The sequence below is a fragment of the Cavia porcellus genome, unplaced genomic scaffold (genome assembly GCF_034190915.1).
Source record: "Cavia porcellus strain 051 isolate PalLab524CR breed Dunkin Hartley unplaced genomic scaffold, mCavPor4.1 scaffold_14, whole genome shotgun sequence".
Lineage (NCBI taxonomy): Eukaryota > Metazoa > Chordata > Mammalia > Rodentia > Caviidae > Cavia > Cavia porcellus.
The window spans coordinates 5,911,635-5,937,554 of record NW_026947497.1 but is presented as its reverse complement, the minus strand read 5'-3'; the positions used below and the strand labels follow the sequence as shown (position 1 = coordinate 5,937,554).

At 38.1% G+C, this 25,920-nt stretch overlaps 1 protein-coding gene across 1 annotated transcript in view; it reads right to left on the bottom strand.

Moving 5' to 3' along the window:
• Positions 1-37: 37 nt before the first annotated feature.
• Arhgef38 (Rho guanine nucleotide exchange factor 38) overlaps positions 38-25,920 on the bottom strand; it is a 124,012-nt gene continuing 98,129 nt past the window's right edge. The window contains exons 8-14 of the mRNA XM_063260590.1: positions 21,307-21,411; positions 19,343-19,465; positions 16,066-16,377; positions 10,930-11,073; positions 10,000-10,198; positions 9,604-9,863; positions 38-3,668 (exon numbers count right to left, since the gene is read on the bottom strand). Coding sequence (XP_063116660.1) covers positions 3,483-3,668; positions 9,604-9,863; positions 10,000-10,198; positions 10,930-11,073; positions 16,066-16,377; positions 19,343-19,465; positions 21,307-21,411 — 1,329 coding nt within the window. The 3' untranslated portion in view covers positions 38-3,482. The remainder of the gene's footprint in view (positions 3,669-9,603; positions 9,864-9,999; positions 10,199-10,929; positions 11,074-16,065; positions 16,378-19,342; positions 19,466-21,306; positions 21,412-25,920) is intronic.

Sequence of the window (25,920 nt, the reverse complement as noted above, 5' to 3'; positions counted from 1 at the left end):
CAAATTACATTGTGATGAACATAGACTATATAGGAAATTCATTTTATAATAAAATTTTATTAATACAATAATTATACAAAGTACATAAGAAATTACAGAGAAAAACCAAAAATTCACTTACATATCATAATGTTTAAACTAAGTTTTATTTAATTTGTATTTGTATACATTTGTATTTGTATACATTAAGAATGTATTTCCTAGAGTTTTGAACAAGAACATTTCATTCTAATATTTGCTAAAGCATGACTTATTTTTCTGAAAAAATAAAACAATCTTTATCTATAGGTAGAGTATAAAATATTAAGAATTTTTAAAAAACAGTGTCATTCCCTAAAATAATCATGTTTCTAGAGTATAAAGTCATGTCCTAGTCAGTGAAATTTAATTTCTTCCTCTTACAGATGAGTATAAATTTTTGTCTTAATTAGTCTGAGTTTTGTGAGTTGCAGATATTTTCAGTGTTTAGCAATATAATTACATTAGAAAGCTGCAGTTATAATAAATAGGATGTAAATAAGATTTGAGGTTTGTGCCATCTTAGAATACAAAAATTTTCTCCTCTTATTCATATGGCTTTGAGAGGTTTTTGCAATGGATGAAAATCCAAGAGGCTAATGGGGAAAGTGAAGTTGTTAATGCCACGCATTAGTAGTGTGATTTTTTGTCACTCACCTGAGTTACATTCATCAAATAGACATTTCAAAGTCCAAGTTACATTTTAGACTTACGTAGAATATTCCAGCACTAAAGTAGGTCACACAGAGCTCCCCTGCTCTGATTAAAAACATGATTATATTTTGTTGCAGGACTCAATCTTCACATTCATGATATGTGTCTGAAATGCACAGAATGTTCAGTAGTGGCTTTGTGCCTTTTTCATACAATTTTAGCACCCATGGTAATTTTGAATAACTGCACCAACTTTTCCACTTTCTGAACTTTATTATATATACCATTAGCTTAGAGGATCTCTAAGAGTAAGACTAAACAAAATGTATAATATGCTTATTTGTTTTAAAAACAAAAACAGCTACATAGTTTTTCCTTCATTCTTAATAACAAGAACAGCAACAACAACAAAAAAGATGTCAGAGGATCCTGTACTGTACAACATTTTAAAAGGAATATAAAATAATTAGCATCACTTCCCCTAATTATAGCATTGCCACCAATAATTTTGTCTATTAAATGTCTTAAAGATTTATACATCTCATAACTTTCTTGGAAGTTTATTTCCCTTGGGTTCAATAAACTAATATTGATCCTCAAAATCACTATTTCCTTGGCTTTTAAGCAAAATATTTAGAAAATGAGGGTCTTGCATAATTTTGCAAAGCCTACACAGAATCACAGGTACTCGCCACAGTAGCGGGAACTGCAGTTGGCAGCTTCATTACAGCTGTTGCTCAGCAGCGACTGCAGCTGTGACTCTGGTGGAGTGCACCCGTCAAAGGCCAGACAGGAAGTCAGTCCTCAGGGCCAGCCCACCGGACAAAGCCTGTGTACCTCAGGTCACAACAGCCTGAAACTCAGGGTCGCGCTATTTACGAAGTTCTTCACTTTTGGGATTATTCAGGTATAGGTATTTACATATGCATGTATGTATATATTCTCTTCCTGTGTTATTTTGCTCTTTGAGCATGTTCCTAGTTTCCACAGGTAGCAAGTTTGGATTTCATTTTGCTTTACCCTGTGCAAATTGGTTTAAATTTTCAAATTTAGTACAAAGAATAGGTAAAAGACATAAAAGTAGATAAAAGTCTACATGTATCTATAAAAGAGAATCTTCTTTAGTGCCTAACTCAAAGCAGGAAAATGATTCACACAAAAATAACTTAGAATTTTTACTTTTTCCCCAGTTTTTGCTTTTTATCAGCACATGCTTGCATTACACAATGATTACACTCCTCATGAAGAGCTGGTACATGTACCTAACACATCACAATTCTTTTTTATATAACAGCCAAATTTTATAAAGCTATTTTTAGATTAATGATTTTAGGAACAGAATAAAGTGCAGATTCTTTTCTGTCACGTGAATATCTTCTGAATTGCTGTGGTTGTACATGTCTGTGTGTGTGTTAAAAGCCAGCTGCTTTCTGAAAAGTAGCATCATTCATTGTGTATGTTTTCCTCAGTGAGATATATATATGTTACACATTATAGGGATCAAATAGAGTAGCAAATCTTAAAATTGAATGCTATATGGATACATTATGTAGATAATGAAAGTCCACCTTAATTTGATTTTGAAAAGAACCCACTGCAGTTAACTGTAATTTAATTTTTTTCTGTGACATAAAACCATCTTTAGTTCAATAAAGTGTCTTGAGAAAAACATGCCTGAAATTAAAGTTCCATGTCCCAGAACACTGTGAAACAGCAGATGTTTTCCTGAATGCCTGCCTTGTCTAAGTCCAAAGCAGCAACTGAAAATATGTCCATCTTGGCTCAGAACACAGAACACACATTCCCCATTCATCATCCGGATGATTGAGGGGCCCGAAAACATGTCCTCATTAAAGCATCATTTACAATCATGTAATGTAGCTCTCAAACAATTATACTTCTGAAATGGTAAGCAAAATAATAAAAACAAATAATAAACATAAATACATTTTCCCTGGGCTGAAATGGAAGTTCTTGTGGCCCTTAATTTTGAAAAGCTTGTAATACTTAAAGTTGGGCATGAGAGAGTAATGAATGGTCCTCTTCAGTTCATTATTCATAGCCCTAAGTGCTTTGCACACACATGTGTGTGATCTTGGAGGAGCACAATGCTGTGCTTAGGAGCATTGACCCAGGGGACAGAATACCTAGGTCTGAGTCCCGCCATACCATCCATTAGCATTTGACTTGGGCAACATTCCTCCACATCTTTGGGCACTGGATTACATTAAATTATGTTACTACAACACATAAAGCATTTAAAGTCAGTGTCAGATATTGTCACGTTAGTCAGATTTTTCCTTTGGTTTATAGCTTAAACCACATAAAGACTTCTAGAATAATTCCTATTCTTATGTATATTTAGTATACTCTCTGGTATAGAGACATAATTGTACGAGCTATATGCATAATGTATGTATATTTAAACATGTTTATGTACAAGTAAGAAGTATAAAACAAAAAAACAATATAGTAAGAAAAAAGTTTATAGTAAATGGAAAAAACCTTATTCTTAGACCCAGCCTTTAATGACAATAAAAAAAAAAAATCCATTCTTTTGAAACATCTCCAGGGTTAAATAGTTTCTAATTGGAGCCCAGATGGTTAGCTTTGCTGCTTGTTGGTTTAGCATTCATCATATATTCATGAAGTAATGTGTTACGTAGGATGATGTTCCTTCAGACCTGATAGGGTATCACTTCATATAGTTTGGAAGTTTCTTGTTTTCTGGTTGGAAGTTTCCGAATGTCAGGTCCGTGAGGTAGTCAGTCTGTACCTTGCCAGGAAATGAAGGTCACGGTTTTATCTTCTTAAGCATAAGTCATCTTCCCAAGGTAGTTAGCTGGCACGTAGCCTTTCTGCCCTTGAGCTTCAGCTAGCCACCACTCTTTATTGCCACTTAGGTCACAAAATCTGAGAATATGGACTCTTTGGTATTCCTGAAGACTCAGTTCATAGTGACTTCGAGCTTGGAAAGGGTGAACTGCATAGAAAATCTAGACAAAGAAGAAAATCACGTTATTGAAACCAGAACCAGAAGTTCAGAGAAACATAGTAAAGGTTTCCAGGCACTCAGAAGTAATGCCAGAGTTTTCTTATTTTCTCACAGTCACCCTGCAAAGCTCTTTCTGTTGGATTTATTTTGCTAAAATATGATCCAGATAATTATGGAATGGAACAGGCATTCTTATTCTTTCAGAAGGAATTTAAATTGTCCACACTTGAAAGCAATTTGGCAGTTTCTCTTAAGATGTTAATGTTAATTCTTTTTGAATCAGTATCTCTAACAATCTCTTCTACTAAAGTAGAAACACTGGCAGATATTTTACAGAACAGTTTAGGATAATATCAACATGTAAGGTGAAAACTGGGTGTGGTGTGGGAAATATTAAAGTTTTAGCAAAAGAGGGGAATAAATTCCAGACTGTCACACTAAGGAAATTTGTAGCCAATAAAAATGGTGTTTCTGACACTAATAAGCTGGAAAATATTTACCATAAAATAGTAAGCAAAACGGTATAAAATTAGATGAACAATATGTTCCTAAAATGCTCGCTGATGTCTTTGAATGGTGAGATAATGGGCGATTTTCATTGTCACTTCTTTGTTCTTTTACTTTCCAAATTTTATGACATCGTATCAAATTTATAATTTTAAAATTATTTGAAATGACCCAAAAGAAAGTAATAAAACCTATTTCAATTAAAGGAATTTTTCTGTAACCTCAAAGGAACACTTTATAATTTTTAGAATCTCTAAAATAAGTCTTCAAGTCATCTTTAAGTAAGATCACAAGACAAATGATACAAATGTTTAGTTGTGGTATGAGAGTAAGTAATTGGTTATAAACATTTAAATATTCATTTAATCAAACAATTTGACTTACCAGATGTTATGAAGCTAGATATGATTTTACCAGGGAACTTTCAGGAAAATAATAAATGTCAACAAAACAAAACAAAACAAAACACCACCAGTAACAAAACTTTCCACCCATGGATGACTCATTAGCTAATTATGAGCTGGGTTTTGAAGGAAGTGACCTTCATGAATGACAAAGTTGACAAGGAGGTGGATATGTCATATTTAAAAGCACAAAGGTGAAAACAGTATACAGGAAAAGACAAGCCAATTAGCTTTCAAAGTTGAGCTCCAATAGTTAAAGGAAACCATGGGAAATACAATGGCTTTACCAAACAGGAAAGTGTAAGCCGGGGACAATGTTACAAGTTCTTATTTAAATCGCCAACTGTTACTTAACTTTTGATAACATTCCAATCCCACTGACTGGTATATTGTCTTAACATTAAAAGTGCATGTGTCAGGCTAGAATAGGAATTAAACTGTTAATAAATGAATCATAATAATCTAATCCTCTTTGTTTTTCTTTGTCATTTACTAAAATATGAATTTTTTTTTTGCAATCACTAGAGTGCTGGCTCATTTTATATGCCATGCAGTGTGACTTCAACCCAGCTCTCCAACAGAATTTACTTTAAAAAATGTAACTTTCTGATTATTGACTTCTACCTAATTTATTATCCCCGCTTATGACCACTAACTCTTTCTCTGTGTTCAGTATTTTTGTATTCTATACATTTACCCTCAATGTTTCCTCCCATGGTGACCAGTATCTTCTAACTTCTAACTCTGTTCTTGGTCCATTTCTTATGGTGCTGTAAGAACCAAATTCTGAATCTAGTTCAGATACACACAGTGTTTTCTTGTGGAAAGGATCGAGAGCCTCTAACAGGAAGTTGCTATTTTTGTTTTATTGTTTTATAGTGCAAATATTGATTAGATCTGCCAAGAGCTAAGTGGAGAATTTGGTTTACAAAAGCATCTAGGACTGTGATGTGCTGTAATATAGCTCCTGAAATAAACTGTAAGAATCTGTATTAGCAGCTACTATCTTTTGTAATTACTATAATATATGTGCTTATATATGTAGTTCTTATAAGTAATATATATGCTTGTAATATATATGCTGAAGTTACAAGTTTCTCAGCAAGATGGCTTAGCTTATTAATATACCATTTTTAAGTATTTGTGATTTTGTGACAGCCTTTGATTTTGGCACAGATTCTCTCAAAGGAAATATAAAATCTTCCCTCTGCATCTATTTGGCATGAAATGATAGTATACTGTATAATTTGAACATTAAATACAGATTCTCATAAAATCATAAATTTAAAGTATAAAATTATACACTTTCAATACTGTAGGTGATCATGGTACAAAATTTATTTAGAATGAGAATCTTTTATTTTTTATATAACTTACTTTAAATAGAGGCATACATTATACACTCAAAATGTAAGTAGGTCTGCTTTTAAGACAGTCTATCACAGGCTTTTATGCCTCTCTTTTTAGTCTTTAAAATTATTTTTATGTTATCATATTTAAATTTTGTAATTTTCTGTAAAGTTTGCAAGCTTTCAATCTGTCATGCATTTAGGAGCTGAAATATTTCCCATTATTTTCAATACTTTAACTGTCTTAGGTTATATTTTTCTAACATTAAAAGTGTGCATATGTCAGGCTAGAATAGGAATTAAACTGTTAATAAATGAATCATAATAATCTAATCCTCTTTGTTTTTCTTTGTCATTTACTAAAATATAAATTTTTTTTGCAATCACTAGAGTGCTGGCTCATTTTATATGCCATGTAGTGTGACTTCAACCCAGCTCTCCAACAGAATTTACTTTAAAAAAATGTAACCTTCTGTTATTGACTTCTACCGAATTTGTTATCCCCGCTTATGACCACTAACTCTTTCTCTGTGTTCAGTATTTTTGAATTCTATACATTTACCCTCAGTGTTTCCTCCCATGGTGGCCCATGCTACCTGCCTCCGCTGAACCTCATTTTATTTATTTCAACCTACTTCTCCAATGACAGCAACACAGTTCATAACATTTTAATTTTCCTTTCTAAAATCTGTTAAAAGCTACAAAACCAGTATTTACAGTATGATAGCTTATGTAGCCCAGGAAGCCAAAATTGTTAGAAGGCACGAATACTACCCACACTCCTCCCCCACCCTCTTGGAACAAACTTTCATGTTTATCATTCAACAATTATATATTTTTAATGTACAAATAATTTTGATGAACAAATAATTTTAAATAAGGATGAGTTAAAAAAGAAAATAGAAAAGAGTAAAAACCCCAAACCAGCCAACTACTATTAATATATTTTATTTCCTTCTTTCCTTTCTTTTCTCCTTCTTTCCCTCTCTTCCATTTTTATTTTCTTTCTACTTACCTACCTAAAGTGCTAATAGAAATAGAATAATGCATATAATTCCTGCAATTTGTTTTTCACTTCAGAATATTTTTGAAAACCATTTTATATCAATAAAATTCTTCAAAACTTCTCTAAAACTCATGTAATGACTATTAAAACACATTATTGATATATTCTGTCAAATTTTTGAAGCATTTTCTAACAATGACATAATAGGCATGTAGTGATGTCAGCACCATAAACAACTGACAGATGTAAATTAAGGACCAGACCATAAATTTAGAAAAACTGGTAGCAAAACCACTAACTTGTTACTAGTCAAAAAATTGTTCTTTTGGTATTTTTATATAGAAAAGAGCATTGATTTTTAGATATTGAACTGCCCTCTAAACTGGGTATGTGATACTATTAAAACCTGTCCTCTGTGAAGTACCAAGCACAACATTCTGCTGGCCAAATAAGGAATGAAAATACTGTGGGCTCTAAGAGTCTATGACAGATCCCAAGCCCCCCACCCTGCTGAGCAAGTCCTGTGTAATCCCTTTGACTACTGGTGAAACTTGTTAGTGGGCTAAAACTTCGTTCCTGAGATTAGGTTATATTACATGGTAACAATAAAGAGATTTTGCAATAAACCTAATAAGAAATTGACTTTGGGATACTCAAAGCGGAGGTCATCCTACATCAGAACAGCACAGTTAGAGGCAACCTTTAAAGGAAGAAGTGTTCAGATCTTACTGAAAGGCAGAGATTTGAAGCCAAAGAGATGCTCGCCATGGACCTGGAAGAATCAAACATTTTGCTGTACACAACCTTGAGAGACAGTGACAAGCCTACAGTGAGGCAGCCTTCAGTTACTGTTCCAAGCTGAGTGCCAGCAAGGAAACGAAGACCTCAGTGATGCCAGGAGAAGAAGCTGAGTTCTGCCAACAACTATGAGCTTGTGAAGAAAGAGCCCAGGTTTCAGAAAGACACACACTCCAGCCCTCAAGGAGAGGACAGCTGGGGAGACCCCAGGCAGGGCGCCCGACTAGGTCAAGCTTGGACTCTTGACTATGGACGCTAAGTTTATGTTGTTTTGAGCCACTATGTTTGTAGTAATTTGTTGTGTACCATAGAACAGTAACCTAAACCAGGCCATTATATTTGATGGACCAAAAAAATGTGTTAGGTGGGAAGCCATAGTAAATTGACTACTTTTGTTTTTTTCTCTAATTCAGCATAAAGCAGCGAATAAAATACTTAAAAATTAAGTTCCTTGTTGCAAGGAACTGTTGGGTTGTGAGTATACATTATTTAATAAAAACTCTGAACCATAATTTGGGAGCACTTTTAAAACACCCAGAGAAAGACCAAGCTTTCTGTGTAGGTCTCTGAGGACTGGTTTTGAGAGCCACAGAAATAGGGTGACTGTACCCTCCAATTACCCATCATCATGTTTCACCTGCTTTCCTTCTTTTCATTAACAAAAGTGTCCCACTAAATGTGGTAAATTGTATCACCACCTTATCCATAAGATTCCTGAACTACTACAACCAATCCTAGATCATGCTGGATCACTTTACTCAACAATCTCTTTTCTCATCCAACAAGGAAAATGGATCAGCAAATTAAGTCTCTCTAGCAGTGATTTCTAAGCTTTTTGGATAAAATTTCCTTTCAAAAACCTGTTACAAGTCATGAACTTCTACCACAAATGTATAAATATGCACATTTTCCAGCATATTAGAGAGATTTGTGGAACTACCAAGGCCTAAATGGTTAAAGTTCTTGGGGGCCAGGTTAAAAACGCAGCTCTAGTATAGAAATCATAAAACCATTACAGCCTCACTTGTTAAACACGTATGTTCATATATGCACAGAATACACCTGAAAGAACATTCACAAATACTGTCTCTGAAAAGTGTAACTGAGGCACAAGTCAATAAATACCTTTAGTATGTTTATTTACATACTAACCTGACAAGGAAAATATACTACCAAAAAAAGAAAATACATTACCTAAGTAATTGAGTTGATCAGTTAAAAATCATTAAAGAAAAAAGCAAGTTAAAATAAGAGAATTAACTATTGGTGGCCACATGAGGTTAATATTTAAATAAACTGAAATAAATCCTACATTACAACTGTAATTTGTGACAGGATTATTTATACCAGTAGCTTCTGCACTGGTGCAGTGAGGCAAAGGTGACCTTAAAAGTTTCAGTGTGTGATGTCCAAAGTGACCAATTACCAGACAGCTCAGCTTTTAGGGGAATCAGGAACAATTTCCTGGATGCTGTGTTAGTCCCAATCTGCTTGGTACAGAACTGCTTTTCTCTAATGGGGCCGTGCAGTGTAAAAAGCCCTTCCTCACTCACCGTGCGTACACAGCAGCAGGGCAGAACAGTGACCGGCTGTTCTGTGCTGGGGGCTTTGCATATGCACAGTATCTCTGGTCCGGCACATCACCTCTGCAAGCTAGGCATCATGGTCCTTTGCATCTCCTCAAAGGAAACAGTCTCAGAGAACTACATTCTTTGCAAAGCAGTCCACAGAGAGTACCTGTAGTACAGCCAGGTCTCTCTGATGTCCAAGCCACACTTCTCCACCAGGTCTTAGGGTGGAACAGAGTGCAGTTAGAGATTCTTTCCCAATTTAAACAGCCAAGTGTTTTTACATCAAGGTTTGAATTCTTACCTGTTCATCTACCTCCTGAAAAGCATCACCATCAGGGTCGTTTGCTTCAAACTTCCCACTAGTGCCACTCAGCAATGAGCCACTGTCACTGATGCTACCTTCGGGGGTTTCCGTGACACTGTCACTCGCCGGTCGAGAAGACACAAAGAAGCTGATATTGTCAAAGTCATCATCCCAGAGCCTGTTCTCCACATCTGCCTTTTGTGCTCTGGCTGGATTGTAGGGTTTCAGGAAGGAGGAATAGACGTATCCTTTTACAACTGGGGAGGAAATTTTAAAAGAAGAGGAATCAGGACCCCATGTGACCCTTTCACAAACAGTATACACAGACAAGCACTAGGGGCCTCTGGGAACATCTCCACCTGAAGATGGGGCATCGTTCTGGGGAAAACTTACTTCCTGTATCAACGAGCCACCTGCTTGCACTGCCCAGGGGATCCCTCTGCTCCACCACGGCCACCAGCTCTCCCTCCAGAAGACTGATGTCACGCTCTTGGGTAGCATTGCACTTGCGCTTAGCTTGGTAGAGCTCCTCCGCACTGTACGTGGACAGAAGTTTGGAGCGGTGGGTGTCAGTTTGTCGAGGCACATCTGGCTGGGGAAAGGAAGAAGCTTTGGGTTACACAGGTGTCTAACAAAATCCTCACTAAGTAAATTTCCCTAGGGCTTTTTTAAATGTAAAAGTTGTACATTCATTTAGATTTATGTCGGTGTATAGGCTCAGCGCAGGCTGTTATCAAGTTATTCAGTGAAAAATTCTCCAGTAAGCACAAGGGGGCAGTGTTGCAGAAAAGAAAAAATCAGCTGTAAGAGGCAGAGGTTCTAATCCTTGCATTTTAATTCTTTCCCATTTTGTAGATAATCCTTTGTATATTTAATACTTTATTAATGATATTTGATATGATAAGTTGCACATGTGCACCTTTTCGTGGGAAATAGCAATACCTTAGGCTGGACTCAAGAGGTACCGACCCTTCCAAACTCTGGCACTGGGAGACTTTGGGAAAGCTATTTCCTGGAGTGAGTTATCTTGAAAACAAAGGAGATGGACATACAACTTATCCCTATAAAGTCCTTGTCCACAAATACTTACAGTTTGCCTTGTGGCAATCAGCATTTTACATACTTGAGGATAAATCATGTATAAAACAGAAATATACGTCAGCCATTTTATGGAACTTACAGTGGAGAGAGAAGAAAATAGAGCAGATGTTTTAAGCATAAACTATGGGCTACTAGAATGAAGTAAATGATAGAAAAAAGTATGATACTATGATTTGCACAAGGCAGTGATGTTTACCCTTTCATGAATGCTGCTAAACTCACCTGAGTCTGCACAGGCTTCTTCTTTTCAAAGCTAAGTTTCCTCTCAATAAAGGTGGCACTGTTCTCCTTCACAAAATTCAGATTTTGAATTTCGACTAGGACTCGGTTCTGAATGTCACAGATCCGTGAGACCAAAAGTGGTACCTATGACAAAAATGACACAACACTGTTTAGACAAATAGACAGCCATGTTAGACATTGACTCTCTAGTAAGATGGGCGATTGAGAAAATGTAGAATAATTCTAACTGAAAAATTAAGGCAACTCTATACTTTCTCCATCAAGATGGTCTAATTCACTGTTTCTGGAAATCACATAAAAATGATAGGAATTTTATTTTTAAGTTTCAAGCCCAAATAAAAGAACAAAAGAGAAAAACTAGCAGTAAAGTATTGGAAGACAGGCTCAGGAATTAATAGCCATAGGGACTTCCTGCAAGGGGGATGGTACAGTAGAAAAGGACAAAGTCTAAAACAAGAAGCACCAGTGAAGAATTGGTGCCAGGGTTTAAATAAATGAGCAGGTTTCTTTGCTGTGCTTCTCAAGAGGGGGAGTCCATGTGCTTAATTCTTAAAACTAGCTGGGTCCTTATGGTTGTCGTATTGTGATGCTTCCTTTGCAGAGCTTGGAACAGAGCCTACCATTAAGCCACATCCCCAAACAACTTGCATGGAGCTTTCTGACAGCCTCACTGAAGAAAATGTGGAACTGAATGGATGGAAATGATGCCATCTGGCTTGCAAGATTAGTCCTAGACCTAGACCTAGTTTGTGCTGGTTTCTCTCCCAGCACTCACTCTGGAAGCCTTCAGTCATCCGGGAAGTAGTCCAGCTGCACGTAAAAAGACCATTTTGAGATTGGTGGCATCTTGGAGCCCCACCTGTTCTAACATTCAGCTGCATAACTTCTCCATCATTATCTCAACACCGTGCTCACAATTATCCCTGGATATTCTGACCAGCCTGACAGGAAACACTTAAAGATGCTATGATCATGGATTCTCAAATGAAATGACAACCAGAGAGCTCTACACAACAGTGAAACTTAGGGTTTTCATCTCCTACCTATGCTCTCATGTACTCAATGCTGCTAATTAGGACCCGACTGTTTGTCAGTAGTTAACAAGAACATTACACAATTTTAACATGAGAAAATCCAATACAGGCAAAAGAAATGTCATAATTTTAAGAAAACAAAAATGAAGCCTTGAATATTAAAATAAAAGAGCAGAAATGAGAAGAAATGATGGTTTAAACATTAAAGTAGAAAAATTTGATAGAATAGCAAAGTGATACCAAGAGAAAATGAGTAGGAAAAGATAACAAAGTTACAGGAACAATCTAGTAGGTTCAGACAAAGAGTAAAGAAAGAAAAACACCATCAAATAAGTATTTAAAGACATTTTTACAAGTGAAAGACATAAATCAATATCTCAATGTACCTCAAATTTCACACCAATGGAAACAAGAACAAAGTCTTAAGAGTTTCCAAGGATGTGATATGAGAAGTGTGCATGAAGAATAAAGAAATCAGAATGGATTCCAGAGTCCTCAACAGCAACTATGGAAGCCAGCACCTAGCAGGACAGTGGAAAGCTTCCGAACTCAGAAAGAACAACTTTTATACCCAGACAAATTATCAATCAATTGTGGTGGTAAGAGAAAGACATTTTCTGATACTCTGTCAAAATCATTCTTCTCAGACAACTTAAAAAAAAAACAACATTCTTCCCCCCAAATAAAGGCATAAAGCAATAAAGAAGTCAACATGGGGTAAAGAAACAAGACCCCAAACAGAGGTGAAGGGATTTCGCAGAATGAGGAAGAAGGACGGTCCCAGGATGTTCCAGTGGTTAGTGACTAAGATGATGGCTCAGACTGGAGTAGGTCAGAAACCTCTGGGAGATGAGGCTGGGGTTTAGCTCAGCAGCGTAAGTGCAGACCTGGCAAGCGCAAGGTTGTGCGTTTGATCCCCGGCACACACACACACAAAAATAGAAACCTCTGGGAGAGAATTCTACAAGAAGACACAATTGACAAAATACCTTGTGCTTCTGAGAGTCTTAAAACATGATTTAGTCAACCTATACATACAGTAAGCCAAAGAAAACCCTGAGTAACTGGTGAAAGAAAAATGTGTTACTAATTTCACAGAAAACAGAAGCTGTAAATGAAAGAACAGGTCGCCGTAGTGTTCTGTGGGGTTCCAGCCAGCACCCGCCTTGCGTGCTGGTGTCAGCTTGCTTCGCTGAGTTGACTCTGTTCCTTTGCCCTGCTCAGTGCACCAAGATTCTTCCAGAAGGAAATATGGCAACAGCTGTTTTGCTCTGTGGCTTCCAGAAGGTTCAGTCAATGAGAAAAACCCAGGGGAAATCAGAGCGAGGGCAGAAAGTGAGGTAAGGATGTTTACTTCCTAAGCTTCCTCCTCTCATATGGACTGAACAGCACAGCTGTGCAGCTCCTGTAGGGTCACTGCCTCTACGCCTGTGTCTATGCAGTGCTCTAACCACCTTCCTCTATCCCATTATACCCAGGGTTCCCTCTTGGGGTGGGGCACAGTCTAATGGTTTCCCTACACCGTACTCTCATTTTTATAAATAACATATTAGTTTTTTCTCTAAATGCCCAATTTCCCAATTTCACTGTACTGTATTTTTTCTTCTGTTATTATGACTGATACAAGGTTGTTTTAAATATTGAGTGTGAATACAGTCTAATTTATGATATCACTGTAATGAAAAGTGATAAAAAGTATATATATCATACATGTATGTATGAATGGATGTTTCCTAGTGTCATGGGGTATAGGAAAGAAAGTTAAATTCTCACTTTTCAAAGTAGAATACATCATTCCTAAAACCCAAAATTAAGAACATGGCACCACAAGCATCTAATTTTAAAACACGAAGAATCACATAAAAGAATTGAAAAGTAGTTGTCCTTGAAGAGGAAGAAATTGAGTAAAGGGATTAAAGGACAACTTCTTGATCAAACTTAATAAACCTACATAAACAACCTAAATCTTTAAATCAAGCATATGTATAACTCATTAAAATTAAAAACAGAGCTTTGAATCCTAAGAAACATTAGAAAAAAACTATCACATAATCCAGCAATTCCATTGTTGGGTATATGTTCAAAGTAATTGAATGCAAGATTTGGAAGAGATATTTGCAACAATTTATGCCAAAAGCCAACCAACCAAACAAAAAAAACAGGAAAAAAGGAGGGATTCCTAGATACCAATATGAATTACCAAACATGAACCAAGAAGACTGAACTATGTTAAATAATCTAATTACTGGCAATGAAATTGGAGCAGTAATAAAAACACTTTCTTAGTACAACTAAGAAAAGCCCAGCACCTGATAGATTTGCTGCCAAATTCTATAAGAACTATAGAAAAGATCTAATACCAATACTTCTAAACTCTTTAAGAAAATCAAGAACAAAGTAGTATTCCTAAAATTATTCTTGGAGGCTAACATTACAATGATCTCCAATTCAGACAAGGATCGATCCAAAAAAAGGAGAAATATAGGACAATTTTTCAGATGAATATAGATACAAAAATCCTCATAAGATTCAGATAAACAGAATGCATCAAAACATCACGAAGATCGAATACCATGACCAAGTGGCCTTATCCCAGGGATGCAAGGATGGTTCAACATATGCAAATCAAGAAATGTAATCTATGAGGTAGACAGAAACAAGGATAAAAGTCACATGATCAACTCAGTAGACACAGAAAAAGCCTTTGAAAAAATTCAGTGCCCACTAATGATAAATACCCTGAAGAAAATAGGTATAGAAGGAACTTATCTCAGTCTGATAAAAGCCATTTATTACCAACCTACTGCCAATACCATTTTAATTGAGGATAAACTGAAATCTTTCCCTCTAAAGTCAGTGACATGACTAGGATTCCACTGTTCCCATTCCTGTTTAACACATCCTTGAAATACTAGCTAGAGCAATCAGGCAAGAGAAAGGGAATATATTTGGAAAAGAGGAAATCAAAGTATCATTATTTGCAGATGATATGATTCTTGACTGGCAAGATCCCAAGAAATTATATTAAAAGACTCCTAGAATTAATAACCAAATTTAGCAATGTAGCAGGATACAAAATCAACAGGAAAATCCCAATAGCATTCCTATACACTGCCAATGAATTCAATGAGAAAGAAATTAGGAAAACAGTACCATTCCCAATAGCATCAATGAAAATGACTCAGGAATCAACTTAAGTGGGTGATGGACTTCTACAGTGAAAGTTAGGTCACTTTGAAGAAGGAAATCCAAGAGTACATGAAAAAATGAAAGCTCTGCCCTATTCCTGGATAGGCAGAACCAATACATCCACATGGTTATACGTGCAGAACTGGCGTACAGATTGAGTGCAATCCCTGGTGAGAACACTGACACATTTCTCACAGATCAAGAGAAAATAACCCTTGACTTCATGCAGAACCAGAAGAGACGGAGAATAACACAAGTAATCCTGGGTAACCGCGAAAACAAGACAGGAGGCATCACAATCCCAGATTTGAAGTTGTACTACAAAGCTACTGTTTCAAAAAATATTTTAAGATACATGCTAATTTGTCTCATTTATACTGCTAGTTTCTCTTTGCTCACTGAAAATTGTTTTCCTTTTGTTTTTTTCTTTCTGCAATATGTTACTGCTGGGAAAACTGTGAAGGGTTCCCGGGGCCCTGTGTCACTTCTCTTAACCGCATGTGAATGTATAGCTACAGTTATCTCAAAAGCAAAAACTGCAGATAGCACACACATTCGTAGAGAATGAAATCATCTAAATGAAGCTGAACTTCTCCAAGTGCTTTTCACCCCAGTACATTAATGAGTCCTCAAAAACAAAGCTTCTCTTTCTCCTGTTCTATAGACTGCAGTGGGAGAGACTTTTAGCTGATTTAAAACAGAAACTGAGCTCTTTTCAAAATCCTTTAGCTCAAAGTGGGAGCCCGGGGCAAAGGACCAGTGACCGGTTTACTGAAACGACACATGCAAACCGGCCACGCCGCCTCTGCCCACCCTCTGCCCAGGCCTGGCCGTGTACAATGCAGTCTAGAGGACCCCTGGCCAGGTGGCCAGGACCACCACGCATGCTCACTGGCAGGATGGTGGTGTAGCCCTTCTGGGCCGCAAGCATCAGATCCCTGAGGAGGCTGACGAAGCTGCACAGGCTGTTTATCACAATCGTCCGAGCTGCCTGGTTGAAGGCCTGCAGCTCCTCCAAGAGCTGGGCATTGAGGGCCTCGTATTCCCTTTTGGCCAGGTCCGACTCTGCTCTCGCGGACCGCTGCAGGTAGCTGTTGTAATCCAGCAGTTTGTCATAGCGCTTCTGGATGAGCTTCTGCGGCCCGGGGAACAGGGACAGCAGGGCTGACAGCGGGTTCAGGACGCGTTGCTGCAGGTGAGCTGCCTGGAGAGAGAAGATGTGAGCCCGTTACAAAGGGAGGGGCAGCGGGGAGAAAGGCAGCAGGGATCTGACCACTTCGGGGTCTGCTAAGTTTGTTCAAGGACCAGAGACTTGCATCGAACTGGAAGAGCAACCGGAAAAGTGAAGGCCTCTCACCCCAAACAGAACCCCACTTTCCATTGCTGGTTGCTGAGGTCAGCACTTTGCCTTCTTCCTTATCCAGAGCCAAGGGGATCCCCCTGGGGTGGAGGGCCAATGTCCCAGTTTCAGTGTTTTTCTGTTATCATGACTGACACAAGGTTGTTTTAATCACTGAGTGTGAATACAGTCCAATTTATGATATCATTGTAATGAAAAGTGATAAAAAGTATATATACATACATGCATGTATGAATACTCCACCCTTGGACTCCCAAGCCTGCAAAAGCTTCCCATGTCACTCCCTGGTCTGCTAATAGCCACAGTGACAGAGACCATGGTAGGGGAGGCTGAACCCCATCCCTCCCATACAACCCCAAGTTCCTGGCCGCTGGAGGCCTCTTGGCAATGGAGCTGCATCCCCGATAGAGACAGTGAGTTTTAATAGAGGTACTTTAGTACTGTGACGGAAATGACCAGAGTTAAACCTTCTCTTTAAACACATGGAAGGGTTAAGTGGAGGCTGCACCTGGATCTTAAACTGATACATTTTTAGGTCTGAATCACCAAGAGTAAAATCTGCATGAACACCCAATCCCAGGTTGTCAGCATCAAGTACCTGGATTTAATGTCTTCTCTTTCTTTTTCCTCTCACTTTATTCTGAAATGCACTAGTGCTTACCCGTGCAGATTGCCTTACTTCACCATCTATCATCTGTGCTTGCACATTAGGTGATGGGAAGGTGGAAACAGGCTTTTCCGTGGACCCTCTAAGGTGAGCCCAGAAGTCGGCGTCTCAGCAGCAGCCTCTATTAATTAACTTACATGGTCCGGGTAACTCAAAACTCAAGGGAAATCAAGAAGAGAGGAAACCTTTTACTGACACTGGATTAGATTTGATGACTGGTTTATGAAGTGATCAATACACACCCGCACACTGTTTAATGAGTCGCTTGATTATCTGCTGTATCTGGTATAATATACTGTGTTATGACATGACTGGATTCTATAGGAAAAATACTATAACACAGTATCTGTCTATCTATCTATCTATCTATCTATCTATCTATCTATGTATCTGTCTATCTATCTATGTATCTGTCTATTTATCATCTGTCTCCAGGGGTGTATAGACATGAACTGGTTTGTACATAAGAACGGTCATTAGAGCAACAGAACCAGATTTTGTTTTAATGTTTGGTCCTACACAAAAGTGTATGTAAATATCATTCATGGTTAGATAAGAATGATTGCTCTGCCTGTAGACAGATTTTGAATTTTTAGGATAGTATTAATTTTTTATCTGGCTCTTGCTATGCATCTTGGGTTGGCCTTGAATTCACTGTGCATCCCAGACTGGCTTTGAACTCATGGTGACCCTCCCTGCCTCAGCCTCCCAAGCTAGGATTACAAGCCTTTACCTGGCTTTGGTATTTCATTTTTTTAAAAAGGGTTCTATATATGTTATATACAAAATGTTACTTTTATATTGAGCTTTCTGATAATTATTTTAACTTAGCCTAAAAAATTATCCTGTGGTTTTACACAGGGCCCCATCGTCTTTCTGCCAAGCCACGGAACATGTTTGCTGATGCAGATGCTTTACACTGCAGTGGCACAAACTTAATTCTTTGAAATCTACATTTCACAAACTTAATTGTTTCCACGATTCTGGTCCCAAACTGAGTTGGATAAGAACCAAATCAAATTCAATGGCAAGATTCAATGGTGACCTTATGGAGAAATTGATTTGACATGTGCTCAAATGTATTCAATAAATATTTATTGACTTAATGAATTTGAATTCAGCTAAACAGCAAACCTTTAAGGGCTTTTCTCAAATGTGCTCTCTGTAATTAAACCAGAGAATACAATAAGTAATCAGCCACATTTTTCCCATTAAACATACACTGTAAAAATTTTTATCAATCTTCTTTCCAACCACGAGTGACCAATCTCTGTAACAGATGTATTCCTGATTTTCTATTTCCCAGTGTCAGAAAAGCAAGGTGCTTCTGCCTGATTGTGCAGTGGACTGGGGGTTTTGCTCCTTCCTGAGGTTTAGAAATTGTGGGTCTGTTTATTGCTTGTCACAATGACTTAACTGAGCTTGGGGGGGCTAAGATTAGCAACCATCCTCCAGTACCAGGGTCCCTTGCTGAAGACTCATCTGACTTCAAAGTGCCAATAATGCCAGGACAAAAAAGTGCTACTTGCAAGATGATAGAGTCTTTTATATCTTCTACATAATAATTAATGTAAAGTAATTATATCTATAAAAACACAAGGCACTAAGTTAAAATTAGTATTACCCGGTAACTTTACCAACCAACTATTTTACTGATTCAAGCATGTTTTATGGTTCCCAAGCTATATTTCACATAAGTCTTAGACAATAAATATTTTATCATGGAACAGAAGAAATAACATGACTCTCAGTAAAGGTCCTTCTCCGAAAGCTGGTTCTGGGGCCCAGAGTGCATTGTGTTGACAGCAGTTGTATTTCCAGACCTGTACAGATTCTTGGAAAAACACAGCTCCCCAGCTTGCATCCTGGAGACTCTTATGCAGACTTAAGCTAAATCTTTGTTTTAAAAGCTGCACAGGTACTGACTACTCCAGAAGCAATCTTGGGTTGCCTTAAATTTTAATTATAGCAAAATCCTCACTAATCTATCTAAGAATAGTTAATAATTTTAAAAAATTCCCTACTAAAATCTAATTTGGACTTTAGTATTTGCTTTCATTTTCTTTCTAACTCCAGATACATAAATGAAAAACAGCTTTTAAGCCCACTGTTTTAGCTGCATCATGCGTATGATTAACTTACGAAGTCGTGGCAGGGGTCTGGGGCAGTCCTTGGGGTCTCTGTAGAGCCCTGCTCCTCCTCATCTGTGTGCTGTGACATCTCCCGCAGCTCTGTCACACTCTGCAGAGCAGAGGGCAGCGCATCCTGAAAACCAGCAGAGACGTTACAGAAGCACAGGCTCTGGGTTAGTGCCCTTGAAGGCCCCAGATGTGCCTGACATCATTTCAGCATTTCATTTCTCCTGACAGATTCAAAACAAGAATCTGCACATCTCACCTACACATTCCGTGCAATCAGGCGACTTGTAACAATCTGCCCCATCTCTTCCACCATCTCACATTCTCCCTATGTCCTATCTGAGGGCTCCTGATTATGTGAAATCCACTTTAAAGCCTCTCATTGGCCATTGTTTAGTATTTGATGCCTTCAGATAACTTATTGTCAACTTTGATCCTCTGGATTCCACCATCAGTTTCTTCTAGTTTAGCACTGTCCTTAAGAGATATGCTCATATTTCTATATAATAGAGCACTACTTAGCCATAATGAAGGATAAACTGGTGACTTTTATAGGTAAATGGATGCACCTTGAGAAAACATATTCATTAGTGAAATAAATAAGACACACATGTGCAAACATAATATTGTTTCATTAGTATAAGACAGTGAAGGAAAATCATATGTATATGTGTATATATATATGTATATAAAAATAGTTAAGGTAGTTACACTACTGATTTCTCTGACTTTGCTGAAGAGAAAGATTTGTGCTGGTATTGTTCCCACAATTGAATGCAAATGTTTTATGCACTGGGAGAATGATTTGGGGATGACAATGTGCAATGCATGTACCATTGTTGCCCCCTGATTGACATATTTTGAAATTTTGTTGTAGTTTTTTTCGTCTTCTTCTTTCTTTTTCTTTTTATCTTTAAAATAAGATGGATTTTTTTTAAAAAGAGAGATACTCATATTTTTGTGGAATCAATCAGTGCAAATACAAAACCTTCAGCTGAGTATGTCCGAAAGGAATTCACTCTGAGGGGCACATTCACTCCCACGGTCCATGAGCTGTTACAACCCTGCCTGGGTTCTGCCTTTCGCAAACGCAACCCTTCAGGAAGAGATTAGCAAACCTGGTTGTAAAACCACCTTTGCGTCAGATGGTGAGTAAGAACAGAATGGTATTTGTCCTTACAGAACATGGAGCCTTGTCCCTGAATTAGTGCACTTAACATCTTCATCCACCGCTGGTGTGCCGTTCTATCAAGCACCCACTTCTAAAAGCAAGTTCCAGAAGAAAAACTTCCAGAAAATGAAGAGGACCTTTTATTAGCTGATTTATGTGTTACACTACTACCATTCTATGTCTCATAGTCACGGCCACTGTCAAGACGCCGCTAAGGAAGCAGTGACCCCTTCTGTGAGCCATGAGAAGCCAGCTCCTGGCTGGCCTTTCTATTGTGCTTTACTACAACTGCAGAGCTGGAATCAGTGCTCCTGAGGGGTTCGGAATAACTCCTAGGGGACGAGACATTTGGGGAGTCTATTTTTCTTCCAGTGTAAACGTGTGAGAGCATTTGCTTATTGTACTTGATGTTATTTTGTAGTTCCATCTATTTTTTGTCATAGTAATCTCAGGTGCTAGGAAGTGAGGTGACAGTAAAATCGTATGCATGACACAATTTCTGCCTCACGTACAGTTCAGCATTAATGAACTCATCTCTGTTACAAAGCAAACAGGCTGATGGTCCACGTGCAATTATTGGGGTGAGAGCTCCAGAATACGGCAGTTTGGAGTAGAGAGAGGGTGGTGGGGAGCGGGCACAGCCCAAGCCTTCTGCTGGCTTCCTTTGCCAGTGGTTTGCAGCCTTCCAAATTTGCTACAATCAGCAACATGACGTGGAACAGTCACATTTACCCCCACTACAGCCACGGAAACAGATGCACGCTTTTGGAACACTGAGAACGCCGTGTCTCACCTACCTGTATGTCTTGAAGACAGAACGAGATGTTCTTCACACATTGCCTCACGGTTTTTTCTAAACATCTGAATAGCTTTTCTTCTTTGTTAAAGGTAGTATCATTCACCTAAAATACATATGAAATTATTTTCACAACTCAAATGAACCTAGTACTTAAAAAGTGGTATAGCCGATAAAGACCCAGAACATCACAAAAAATTCCCTGTTGCTAGGAAAGCCTTCTGGCAAAAGCGGACTATTGTCTCACAATACCTTCTGGGTTGGTACACACAACCACTGCATGTCCCACTAGTGTCATAAAACCACATCAGGCAGTAGCAACTGGTGGTGTTCATTTGCACATGGCTTCACCTATGTTATAGTAGCTGTGGGATTATAAAACCATTCTCTGTAGTTTTCAGCAGCATATATAATTTCTGAACTAAAATGATAGTAATATGTGCACTTTACAAGATAGGTAATTGATCATTGACAGGTTTTGCTATGGCACTCCAGTTTATTCCGTACTTAAAATATTCTTAGGTCCATGGCTAAAGAAATGTGGTAATTATCACCTCAAATTATTTTTATCACTTCAAATTTGAGTCCTCACGTGTAATCTCAGTCCTTCTGTTAGGATAAATCTGCAGAATTAAGGTAGTGATCACCTATGTTCAGGTATTTTTTTCCTCATATTACATGTATTGACATTCAGAAAAACATACTTGTATATACTACTGACAATTTTTAAGGATACACATCTATTGTGACTGATAGCAAACATGAGTTTTTAGCAATCAAAATGGCTACAAGAAACCAGACTCATGCTGGTGAAAGCATCCAATATGCAAATGTCCAATGGAATAGGACACAAATTGTTTAGTTTAGCACTGGCTAATAGCTGCAGCTCTTGGTTCAAACGTTTCTTAACTTCACACAGCTGACCTTAGAACTGACTGGCTGGAGATGATATAATTTTATTTATTTTTAAACCTTTTAATAATTGTCTAGAAAATTTTTGATTAAATACAATTCTTTGTAATTCACACAAAATCCATAATTCTTGGTTTTATAAATCTTACCTGATCTTTCCATGGAAATGGACATGGAAATGATTTGCTCTAAAATCAGTAAGTCTCTATGCTCCAATGTAGTCTGATGTATATTAAAATACGTTGGGGTATATTTTTTAAAACTCAGCATCCCAGGACCACCATGAGATATTGTCTTCTATTTTATATACCTTGGCTGGAATTCAGATGATTCTAAAGTGGCAGGTTCAAAGATCACGGGACAAGAAATATTGCCAATTTCTATTTCCCCATGTACAAGCTTTGGTCACACTGTTTTCCTGGAATATGTAATTGTTCTTTTTCTACCTTACACAATTGTGACTTTAATAAATAAGCATTTTCAAGGACCAGCCCCATGTCGACCCCTGTATGAATGCCACCTCCAATGCTACTCTTCTCACCACAGATAAAATCCATTTATTCTTCCTAATGTGCTCTTATAACACTCATAGGTTCCAGACATGGCACTCAAACCTTTTTTTCCATTTTCTCCTTCTTATATAACCCTATATGGTACTTATTATGACTGATCCCACTTTACAGATAAAGAAACAGAAGCTTTGGATGTGTACCAGAGACTGTCAATATCCCCCGCTGTATTCTTGCTGATATAACCCATCCTGTTAGTTTAAGTACAGTGCATGCTGGCTGGTTAGGAAACTACATCTCCTAGACTTCCTTGCAGCTAGCTCTACTCACACAGCTGGGCAGGTAGAGTGTGACTGAAGCATTATGTTCCACTTCTAAATCTTGGCCTTGTAACACTGAATTTGGGACATGAAAGAAGACATGGAAATGACCCAGCTTCAGCCAAGAAGATGAAGGCAATATTTGGGAAAAGCACTATACAATGTTGGGTTCAAGAAGGCTCCTATGGAATAGGGCCCATCTGTTCACACATCAGGACTATCGTTAGGGAGAGAAATGAATGACCACCTGATCTTCACAACTGTGCTTTGGATCCTTTTATGACAGATACATGACCTTTACTTAAATAAAAAGAGTTAGAGAACTTACCCATATTAATGGGTAAGACCAGGCTACAAACCAAGCAGCCTGAATTTAGAACCTCCCCGCGATCATCTCTGCATGCTCAGTCTCTCACACCATCTGGTATGTGCGAGTTCAATACACATATGATGAATTGAAAAGACTCTTCCTCTTGGGTAATAGCTTTGTACCCTAACTCTACCAATATTTCACTCGAGCTGCTGACAAGAGCAAAATTGATTGATTTGAGATTTATCTCTTCTCCAGTCCAGCCTATGCAGCTGATTTTCTGATTAAAAGTGAAATGCTTCATTGCTGGCAGGACATTTCTCTAAAAAGATTAAGGGGAAAATCTAATTAATATCCCTTCCGGCTATTTTAACTACAATTCATTTTCAGTTTGCAACTGAAAAATATAAGAAGCTGATGACAAACGTGTTAAAGGACTTAACAGCTTACACAAAAGCTTGTCTAAAATTAGAACCTGACTATTGTTTCCCAATAGAATTGCTTTCCTTCAGAGGCAAAATTCCGAAGAGTAGAGAATTGTTTGCATGACATGTATACACACTCCTGGGACTACAATCTCTTCTTAAATTCCCAATTTGGCTTTTATTACTGGTGTTTTTAGTTGAAATGTCATTCTGAGTGTCCTTTCTCTGATGTGTGATCTTATTCCATAAATGTCCTAAACTTCAGACATTATAGTTCTGCATTAGTAGAAGCAGCTTCTTATATGAGATGGACCTAGCAACCCCCTAAGGATACAAAGATGCAAATGAAAGCATGATACAAGCCATAACTCTAAGAACATATATGTTGGCATTGCACAGTAAAATCAGTGCAGCCACAAAAGAAAATAAGGATAAGATTTGGAAAGAATTATACATTATACTCACAGGTTTCAGCGAGGGATCATCACTCGCTCACAACGGAAGCTCCAGATTTTAAACAAATAGCAGAAAATAGGAAGGAAGAGAAAGTCTAGGCCAGAGCCTGTGTTGGTAGGTGAGAGTAGGCAGTTTAGGATTACTTGGAATGTTTCCACGGGCTCAGGGATATAGTGTTGGTCTCTGGCCCTGGGATGATTCAGAGCAAAGATAACACTAGTGTGTAAATGCTAGGTAAGGAGGGGGTGGGCTGTAGATTTGGGATTGGCTGGCTTGCTTATGAAAGTTGTACTGTGAGCCATTTCCTTGTCTCTAAGAATTGTCCAGCCCTGGGAGGGGATGTGTCTCCTGAAAGATATTTTATGCCAAAATATAAAAATACAGACAGTAAAATCATGATGGCACCATGTGTGAAGCTTGTATCTTTAGCACATCCACACATTCAAAGTTAAACAACAATAAAAAGCAATGACTTAAAAGAATTATGATAATGTTACTGAATGTATATACATTGTATCAGGGCGTGCTGTGTATATATATATGTACATAACCTCATTTAATTGTCACAGCCATCCCATGTGTGAGGTCCTAGTATAATCCCTGATAACACATGATTCCACTGAATTTAAGCCATGTGTGCCAGGACAAATATTTAATAAGTAGCAGAGGTGGGGTTCAAACCCTGGTTTAGATCATTTCTAAGGCGGTGCCCTTCCCACCTGCCTTCTGGTGGTGTTTTCAAACATGAGCGGTGCCAACAGTGGAACACAGAGAGAGTAAGTTTACTAAACATTCAAGGGAGGGAGGCCACTCCTACTTTATGGTCTGAAAGCTGAAAGACTTAACAGAAGAAAAGGACAAAGACCCGAGCAGCTCAACAGTAAGGCAGACAGAAGAAAACAGTTAAAACAAATGCTTCAGACTCAAAGTCTTAGCGATGTTAACCGAGGAAGAGCTGACCAAGCAAAGGAGGAGGACGGGAAATAAGGGCGGCACAGTAAGCTCAGAGCTCTCCTGATTTCAGTGAGAAGCTCTCTGTAGGACCAAGCCAGGTCCGGGAACTTTCTATCCTGTGATTGCCAATCTGCTCCACTGATCTTTCACTTCAAGATCATTAACAGCAAAACACCCAGAATGCTTGCGAACAACAACAAACCAGACTTCTAGGCTGCACCTATGAATAAGATAATCCCATCCTCACCCCCAAATCTGCTTTCCACAGCCCTACAGGTGATTCTTCTTAAGCACATTAAAGTTTATGAGCCTCTGCCAACCCATCTATTATTTATTTGGGGTTGAGATGAAAGCGGTTCAAGCCCTGCTTAATGGCTGACGACAAACAGCTACTTGCTAACCTAATGTGCACCTGGGGAGCCCGGCAGGCTGGAAGAGGCAGGGAAAACACTGCGCTAAGTTATTCGTTTCAATACTTTGTTTTTTTTTTTTTTAAAGTGAAATAAAGATGAAATGAACATCAAGGGAACCCTAAAGGAAAGCAAAATTCTAAAAGCAGAAGTAAAACAAAGATAACACAGAGGACATCTTGAGAGACTGACTGGTGGAAGGTGGGGTCAGGACTTTTGGGTGCTCTGGCGCCCTGCATCCTGGTTTGTCAGCATCCTCAGGGGAAGCATCACTGTTAAGAGGGTCAACACCACCTGTCTCCATTTTCACCGAGAGAGA